Source organism: Marmota marmota, unplaced genomic scaffold (genome assembly GCF_001458135.2).
Source record: "Marmota marmota marmota unplaced genomic scaffold, marMar, whole genome shotgun sequence".
Lineage (NCBI taxonomy): Eukaryota > Metazoa > Chordata > Mammalia > Rodentia > Sciuridae > Marmota > Marmota marmota.
The window spans coordinates 13,426,273-13,436,090 of NW_026000075.1; the positions used below are offsets into that span (position 1 = coordinate 13,426,273).

Genomic DNA, 9,818 nt, shown 5'->3' on the forward strand with positions numbered 1-9,818 from the left:
TTTTATATATATATATATATATATATATATATATATAAATATATATAAAAGAAAAATTTTGCCAAAAACATCCATAATTCTTTTCTTTCTACTAAATCTAGAGTTGCTCTTACGTCTTACTGGAGATTCTCAGGTAAAGAAAAGAAATCTGATTTCTTGTTTTTTACCCTGTTTGAGTTACTGTCTTTAATAACTGCTAAAATAAAAGGAGTACACAGGTGGATATTAGCCCAAGAGAGAATGTTGATTTTATGCTGCTTAGTCTCTCTGTAGGTTAGATAGTTATAGTTGAGAGAAATGGAAAATGTTGACTAAGGAAAGTGGGCAAATGTTCAGAAAAAAACATGTTTTTTAATTGACTCCAACAAATAATTGGAATACTAATTACTATATAAATAGTTAAAATGCATGTAAATGTAAAACTTTAATTCCAAATATTGAATAAAAATTAAAAAGTAAATTGTATCTCTTTTAAGACTAAGCTAAATTATTTATAAAGAATCCCTGAGGAAATGCTCTCTCGTTAGAATCTTTATTTCACTTAATGACATTAATTGTGGCAGGCTTTCCATGCAGGTAGGCTGAAATAGAGGAAGATAAGTTTAAGTAAAGATTAACAACTGTATTGAATTGATAGAAATAAGTATTTTTTATCCATTCTGCCTTCAATTTATCCTGAATCAGTTTTGATTTAAAAGACTCTCTCATCATTTGTATAAATAACATCAAGTTATGTACTTTTGCTATTTTCTATTTTTGAAAAAGCATGAGAAACAGGTAACCTGAGTAACATTTCCAATCAAGAAAGTTATTGTTTGTTAATGTAAATTAGCTAGCAGTCTGAAAATCTAAATGTTTATAAAATATTTGAGAGCAAAAATAAAATTGTATTTATCATTGTGTTTTCTTGGGCTTTTCCCAGGGCCCATTTTATGCTTACAAGTGGCTGTAAAATTATCCTAAATGATGAGCAATTTGAGTCAAGATTACCAATCTGGATTAAGAGTCTAAATCCAATCTGGTCCTAATTTATGGGAAATTCATGTCCCCCAGAGTAGGCTAAGCACTGGCCTTAACCACTTCTATCTGCTTTTTTTTCCTGCCCCCTGGCCAGTGACAGGAAAAACAGCCCTAAACATTTTGATGATTCACTGTAAATATGTATGTCATATTTTACCCTGATCTTTATGTGGCTAGAATCTTAAGAGTCTGCCACAACAAGAGTCATGTTTGAAATACAATACATTAGCAGTGTGAAGCAGAGTTAGCTGTGAAGCAGGATCCCCAGAATAAATAGATGAAATTCTAGACATTTCTAAAGAGGATCCAGCTCCTTAATGGCCACTGAGGTCTTCATTGAATAGGTGTGAATATTTCAGTGCAGTCCAACCTGAACTGAAAAGCAGTTCTTCCTTCCAAATTTAAATACCTCCTGTGCACATAAAAAAAGAGGTTCTTTTATTAGTCCAAATGTTACTATGGTTCGGATCCTGAAAAAACATTCTCTTATTCTTGGGTTATGTTCTTCAGCAAAGGGAAGTTGGGAAGTTAGGCAAGGGACTGGACTAATGAGTGGAAGTGATAAACTGGAGATGTCCCGTTTTCCCCTCATAACAAGTAAGGCTGGGAAGAAGATGGTTGAGAAAGTACATCTCTCTGCCAAGTTCAGATGATAAACTGTGGGTGAACTTCAACAAAAGTCTATTAGCCAACCAATAATCTGCTGGTATTTGGTTACTGAGGATGGTCCAAACCATTTTCCTCGCAGGTTGGACCCATCCTCCTTGAGGGGCAAGTGCAGTTCCCATTGAGAGGGTTGCAAGTAGCTCCCTGAGCACATTGGCACTCCAGAGCACAGTTCCATCCATACTGGCCTGGCTTGCATTCTGTGAGGGAAAATAAGTAAAAATGACAGCAATTCAAATATGTTTCTCAAGCACAGTTTTCTTCTCACTGTTACTTCTTGGAATATAATAGGATAATGATAGACTTGCAAAAAAAACCTTTTTGTATCCTGTGGTATCTTTTTCCCATGCTAGAATGTTGTATAATGAAAGCAACTATTTCAAAAGCAACCAGGAGGAGGGTAGGGAGTAAGAAGGAAGTGTGTGACAAAATGGGAAGAGGAGAAGTCAGGACAGCCACTGATATGTTTAAAGTGCTTTCTCAGAATTAGATTATTCAGTAACATTTATAGAAGTAGCATTGTGAGGGACACAGGGAAAATGGATTAGTTGCCTAGAGGTCAGAAAAACTGCAAGATGCACCCTGAATACACAATACCTGAGATTTGTCTTCAGGTTAAAAACACGATTATTTGTGCTTCTGTTGTTGAAAGTGAAATGGCTTTAAATTCAACTCTTTCATCTCTTAAAATATGTCAAAGGGCCATAGATCCCCTGTGTGTCGGCTGCTGCAAAATCCTGCTCTATGCACTGGCACTGAGGGATTCAAACGATCTCTAAGTTGAATCGTACTATACTTACAACCAGTAGGAAAATGAAGGGAAGGAATTAAAAAGTGTTAGCTTTATAAATAACTAAATGTGGAATAAAAGGGAGCAGCCTGGGTGTTTGCTCTTAGTCTGGTATCCAGGAAAGAATTAGCAGAGAAAAAAAAAAAAGGTTCATTTTTTGAAGGATTGTGAGGATAAGAAAGCCCAGCCCAGCCCACAGGAAAAAAGTAACCTCACATTTCCTGGCCAGTCAGGCAGGACTGGGAAGTCACTCAATTTACCAATGTTTAAGGACCAGAGAGACTTCGCTTTGCTTTCAGGACAATCACCTACTTTTGTCCAGTTAGCAAAGGGGGTTCTTCTTAATACATTATCTTAATTGATTTTAACAAATACCTTTAAGGTGGGCATGGCAGTGAGGTAAGCTCTCCCATTCTAGAGAGAAATAAACTGAGGTTTGATATGGCATAAGTGAACTTCTCAATTGTTACATCCTTGCTGAATGGCAGGGCTGCATTTCTGAATTCTCACCTAGTGTTCTTTCCTCTTCTTGCACTACTACAAAGAAGACATAAGGCATATGTAGAAGAAAGCTCAAAACAAGAAAGTAGCAGGTTGGAAAAAGTAAAAATTTCAGAAATATCATTATAAACATGAGGATATAGGTAGGATCGTTAATTTGAGCCCACGAGCAAAATGTTGTTGAATACATCTTTATTGCCTCAATATCCTCTTTTCTGGATTAGAGATTGGTTCCTCATAAATATTTCATGAGCAGTTGGATGCTTAGTTTTTCAACTCTCTTGAAGGTAGGCTAAGTTGTGGTCTACCTCTCTCATCTTAATCAACTAATTAGATTAATTAGATTTTAAATATGAAGCAAATAGAAACACAAACCAATTTTGTAACTTTTTGTTTTTTTTGAACGGGGCTCAATGTTAGCAAACAGCAATTGAATATCTTCCTTCAGAAGGAAGTTTTGGAGGCAGAGCAAATGCTGCTTTTAAATGATTCTTTTCTCTAAACCACTGAGCTTTGTGAAAAAAAAATTAAGAAGTTATATGTTATTTCAAATTTAGCCCCACATGCCCACCTTGGTCCAGTGTACTGCAGGATTACTTAGTTTGGTGGTAAGACCATGTTTTCTTGTTTGAAAGAGAGTTATTAGTCAGGATCTCTCCTGAGCAGTACAGAATCTGATTTTAATTTATAAAAATACCACATTTTCATATTAATAACGGTGTGTATTTAAGACATCTGTTTGAATGTCTGCAAATGTTAATTTACCAAGGGGGGGAATAATCCAATAAAAAGTTGTTACATTCTTTTATGAATTAATATTATGGCTGTTTAATAGGCCCTTTACCAGAGTTCAAGTTAAAATGAGGTCTTTTATCTTTATGGCGACTGCGTAGACACAGCTGCTCACAGTTAATATAGCAGATGAACTGTGCCTAATTGAAAATAAAAATGCAAATAAAAGACCTGGTAGTGCATCTGTGTAGGCTGTGGGCACCTTCATGAGCTCATGACAAGAGGGACCTTGGGGTACCCAGAGATCCACAGTAATGTGGCAATTTGCTTCTGGATGGTGAGAGATATGTGATACAGGAATTTAGACTATAGAAGATAGAGGCTTCTTTAACTTACATCCTGTCCATAAGCTCTCTTGGTTTAGTGATTAGTTTTAAAACACTGCTGGGTGCTATCCAATAAAACATTCTGCAGTGATGGACATGTCCTATACTGTGCTATCCAGATTGGTTGTGAATAGCTTCATGTGTTCATTGGGTGCTTGAAGTATGTCCTGCGTAAGGGAGGAGGTGAATTTTAAGTTTTAAATTTAAATTGATTAGCAATATATGGTTAATGACTATCATATTGGACAGTGCATTTGGACAAGCAAAATCACTTCCTATTCTTTCTGTCCCCTGAGAGGTGATATAATGGGGATGGTAAAAGTTCAGCTCTGAACCCAGACTATCTATTTCACATTCCTAATCTGCCACTTCCTAGCTGTGTAACAATGGGCAAGGTACTTAGCTGTTTTTTTTTTAATTTTTTTTAATTTCAGCTTCCTCATCTGTAACACAAGAGTGGTGATGACAGGAAGGGCACAGAAAATAAACTAAAATGCACGGTACATAATGTGCACTCAATAAACATCTGTGGTTGTCTTCAGTGTTCAGGTGGGACCACAAATGCTATAAGCATTCTGCTTTTAGTGCCCATTCAATGAATGACGTATGTACTGCAGATATTTGTTCTGATAGATTTAGTTGTGACAAGGTTCAAGTCCTCTGTCCACTCTGACTCCTGAAGAATGCTGAGAAGAGAAGAATCCTTTCCACAAACATTTGCTGAAGCTTATCAAGTGTTAAACTGTGCTCTAAGCTTCTTTTCTGGTAAAAGAAAAATTTAAAAATAATTTGGACTGGACTCTCAAAAAGCTTATAGTACACATGGATCAGAAATTTAAATGACACAGTTTTGAAAAAAAAAAGAAAAGAAAAGAAAGAAGAGGAAGAAAGGGAGGGAGGGAGAAAAGAAAGAGAGAGAGAGGTTGGAAAAGCCAAAGGATTCCAAATCAATATTCATAACCTCCTGATCATATTAGACAAGTCTATGAAAAATGGAAGAAGAGATAATAAGGAATATAGCATTCTTGAGAGCCATTGGTGGTTTCTTATTCTGGAGTATATGCACACATTCACATACAGTATTGTCTACGGATAGCCTTGCACAAAGTCTGGAACCAGACCGTCTGGGTTTAAATCTTGGTTCTGCCACTTGCTAACTTTCTGTGCTCCAGCTTTTTCTTCTGACAAATAGGAATATGACTGACTAGTGACAACCTTGTAGGGTTGTGGTGAGAACAAAATGAACTGAGGCAAAATATTTAGGATAATCCCTGGCATTCAAAGAAAGCAGCTGTATTGCTATTGCTCAGAAGCAAGTGGGATGTACAGAGGTGAAAGCGCTGCTGAATAGCATTTTTTTTTTTAATGAGCTAGAAGGTTACTGTGGCTTTCTTACCATTATTATAACCCCACGTTACAGGATCATAGATTATTAGTGCAGGAAATGATCTTAGAAATACATAGTCTTAGCCTTTCTCTTTTTGAAGATAATGAAAGTAAATTCTGACATTAAACACACTGTTTTGGGTCATATATGAGGCAGGCTCTGTCTTTCAGGACTATTGTGAATTATTTAAAGCCTTTTGATCTGGCGAGCATTCATCAAGTTTAATAATAAATGATTAGTCAGCAATCATCTCAGTCTACTCTATCCTCTTCTTAGGATAGTTCCTGAAGAATTAGAGCTTTTCATTCTGGGTCATTCTTCCTGTGATTGGAAAGGAAAATAAAGTATAGATTTCAATTTGCAGAGACTACCTGGGAGCTTCAGTCTCAAAAATATTTCTGGGACTGTGTATGATAATTACTTTATTCTGTTGAATTCTGTGAATCACCTTTGTTATCAGGTTGACTATGTAGGTACTTACCTTATGCCCTCTGTCAACCAAATTGCCAGTGTGGGTGCCTGTGATGTAAGAATACAAACCTTGATTCATCTTGCTAAGGGCAAGGTGTAAAGCAATATTCGGACAGTGGTCTTTAATAGAATGTTATTTCTAGCATAAAGGTGTCTGCAGATCTCTATGTGAACATGAATCCGAGGGGAGTTCTGAGGTGCTTTGGCTCATACCAGCTTCACATCGAGCTCCAGTTCTCCCGGGTGGGCAGAGGCATTTCCCAGTTACTGGGTGGCAGGAACTTTTTCCTTCACAGTCACAAAGTTGATGGCAATTGTCTCCAAACATTCCCAGCAGACACTCTACAAAGGAAAGAGAAACGCTGAAATATGAACCCCTTGAGCTTTCACTGATGGAAATGTGCTATACCGTGCGTGTTTTAGTCAGCTTTTTCACCGCTGTGACTAAAGGATGCAACCAAAACAACTGTATAAAAGAGGAAAAGTTTATTTAAGAGCTCATAGTTTCAGAGGTCTTAGTCCAGAAAAGGCTGGCTCCATTCCTCATGGTGGAAGAATGTAGCAGAGGGAAGCAGCTCACATGGTGAAGAGAAAGCAGAGAGAGGGGTCTCTACTTGCCAGATACAAATATATACCCTAAAGCCATGCCCCAATTCCCACCTCCTCCTGCCACACCCTACCACTTTAGTTACCACTTAGTAAATCCCAATCAGGGGATCACTGATTGGGTTAAGACTCTTACAACCCAATCATTTCTCCTCTGAACTTTCTTGCATAGTCTCACATGTGTGCTTTTGGGGGATACCTCACATCCAAACCGTAACACTGTGCTTTCCAATATGGTAGTCAATAGATACAACTGGCCACTGAGTACTTGAAATGTGTCATGTGTGACTATGGAGGTGAATTTTAAGTTAAATTAAACAGCAACATTCTGTTAATGACTACCATATTGAACAATAAAACCTTTAAATTGAGATTAATGATAAAATCATCAAGATTGAGTTCCAAATAGCAAAGTGGGATGATAAAATGAGATTTGCTGGTCAGAAGAAGAAAGTTTTAGAATTCTCAGAAATAAGGTCCATTCTCATTTGATATTTAGGATTTAAAATTGACTTACTTTGACACTGGTTTATATTTTTGAGAAAATAAATAAACTGAAGATAGAAATTTAAGGAAGAATACCAAGTCTACTGGCTAAGTGTTATTTTTTAAAACATTTTCCCTCAAAGTGTTATTTATTGTGCATCTTTCTAGAAGATTATAAGTTCCATGTCTTCCATTATATTTCCAGAATTTAACACAGAAACAGGCATATAATAATTATCACTTTATTGAATTACTAAATAATATATTAATAGAGGATGAATAAGAGATAAAGTATACAAAGCTTTAGTGACATCTGAGAATATGGTATGGGACTAATAGAGATGCTTTTAAAAGGCCACAGACAATAACTTGATTTATCACATAAAGTTAAATTTCTATTATCATTATATTATTAACATCATCATGATTGTTGTAATTCTGTGCATAAGAATGTACATAAAATAGGTCAAAATGGTACTCCTAGTTGTTAACCCAAAATATGTAGTCTGCCTGGCATTACTTCTAATTGAATTGATCAGTGTCATTAAGGGGTTTCATAATATTTCAAATTGAGTAGCCTAAGTTCTTACCTTTATATTTTCATAAACACTCATAGCTGTGATCACATTCTAGTGATAAATTCCTAAACACCTCTTTTAATATTTTCGTAGTCTTTGTATTAGTTTCAGTACCATTGAACTCAATATATGTCATATTTCTTCAAAAATATTTACTGAAATGTTTCCTTTCATTCAGAGGTAGAATCTTCATCTGTTGAAGACTAACAGCTTCAATTGTGTTCTGAGATGTTAAACAATTTCATTTAAGGGAAAATAACATTTTTGTGCACAAAAGTCAACAACAAATTAGAAGCCACAATGAGGCAGCAAAATCAGAAGGACCCATTAAATTGGTCACTGAGTGAATTCCTGTTACTTTGATGTCAGAAACTATGAGACTGTTACAGAATTTCAGTTTGGGTTTGCATGTCTGCCCCTGGTTGGGAAGATCTCACAGTCACACAGAATATTCATGTTCCGATACTTAAAAGGGCTCTGGCTATACCTTTTTCACACTGGCTGCCATGAAAACCTGCTGGACAAATGCACTGTCCACTTCTTATGTCACAGCTGCCTCCATTTTTGCAGTCACAGATGTGAGCACAATTCAAGCCATAAAAACCAGGTGGGCATGCTGGAAAACAGAAATGTCAAAATGCTATTTTAACTCTTAAAAATAAATACAGGAAAAATTAAAGAATATGCTCCAGGTCATTTGTTTCTAAAGACCAAATAAGGAGAAGGAAAAAGAAAATTTGAAAATAAGAAAAAGCTATATGGAGAAGTACATTGACAATAGTTTACTCATGTGAATAAGTGAACATACAGATGCCATTCTCTGAAACTAGCTTAGAAACATCCATAAGATAATTTGAAATATCTTCATGTATGTGGAATTTAGTTGCTCTGATGTGCCATAGTTGGCAAAAACATCACTAAACCCTGTCAAACTATAAACACCTAAAAGAACAGTCTTCAAACTTCAGATTAAAGATAAATTTAATGATAATAATTTTGAATTGTTTTTTCATAAGACAGTGTCTGTGGAAGATGATTCATATAGTTTTTTTAAGAGAGAGAGAGAAGAGAGAGAGAGAATTTTGTAATATTTACTTTTCAGTTTTCGGTGGAAACAAAATCTTTATTTTATTTTTATGTGATGCTGAGGATCGAACCCAGTGCCCCGCGCATGCCAGGCGAGCGTGTTACTGCTTGACCCACATCCCCAGTCCCCCATATAGTTTTTGATATTTAAAATCCTGGGAATGGACAACAGAGGGGGTATGAAGCACAGTGGGAATGGGAATAAAGGAGAGAGAAAGAGGATAAAAAACAAGAAATATGGTGCACATCTTACATGGAAGTTGGAAGTTTTGGGAGGAGGGGTACTGGGGATTGAACTCAGGGGTACTCAACCACTGAGCCTCATCCCCAGTACTATTTTGTATTTTATTTAGAAACAGGGCCTCACTGAATTGCTTATTGCCTTGCATTTGCTTTGAACTCTAGGTCCTCCTGCCCTAGCCTCCTGAGCTGCTGGGATTACAGGTGTGTACCATCTTGCCTGGCCAGAAGTTGGAATTTATAGTCAATGAAATTTAATCATTGAAAATTTTCCTTACATCACCTATTAAATACAATACACAACTGCCTTCTGGTAAGTCCAGCATGTTCTATTTTTCCTCCAGAGTTGAAGATCACTACTTTTGTAAGTTACTTTTTGTAACTATTAGGAGTAATGGTTCACCTTTAGAAACCTTGTATCCAAGCAAATGTGTTTCTTTATAAGCTAAATTGTTATCTGCCTAAGGAGATGGTCCTCTTGAGGAAGTGTGCCAGAACTAAGCCTGACTAGGACAAAGTATTTCCATTTCTTATCTCCAGGTTTCCCTAGAGATGTGTCTGCCGTCCACCTATGAAACAAAGTTTACTCACCCTTTAATTTCCATTATTTCCCCTTGTCTTTCTTTCTTTCCTTCTTTCCTACTTTCCTTCCATCCATCATCCTTCCTTTCTACTTTTTATCTCTCTCTGTCTCCCCTGTTCCCTACCCCGTTTGGGGCACACAGAGCTGAGTTTGCCCATGTTGATGGAGTGGACCCTTCTCATGTCTGCATAGAGTTACTCAGGACAGATATATCATTAGGAAAGACAATAATTAAGGAGTAGAAAAAGGAGGCAAACACAAAAGGAAATAACAAGAGAAATATATA

General features: G+C 36.5%; 1 protein-coding gene across 6 annotated transcripts in view; it reads right to left on the reverse strand.

Annotated features, from left to right (window-relative positions):
* Positions 1-52: 52 nt before the first annotated feature.
* Positions 53-9,818, reverse strand: part of LOC107149531 (EGF-like and EMI domain-containing protein 1) — a 613,012-nt gene continuing 603,246 nt past the window's right edge. For 3 of the 6 annotated variants that reach the window (XM_048814354.1, XM_048814352.1, XM_048814353.1), the window contains 3 exons: positions 8,111-8,239; positions 6,167-6,295; positions 54-1,886 (listed from right to left, as the gene is read on the reverse strand). In XM_048814354.1, coding sequence (XP_048670311.1) covers positions 1,735-1,886; positions 6,167-6,295; positions 8,111-8,239 — 410 coding nt within the window. In that variant the 3' untranslated portion in view covers positions 54-1,734. Of the gene's footprint in view, positions 1,887-6,166; positions 6,296-8,110; positions 8,240-9,818 lie in introns of all 6 variants that reach the window. The other 3 variants (XM_048814351.1, XM_048814349.1, XM_048814348.1) reach the window with 3 other exon arrangements.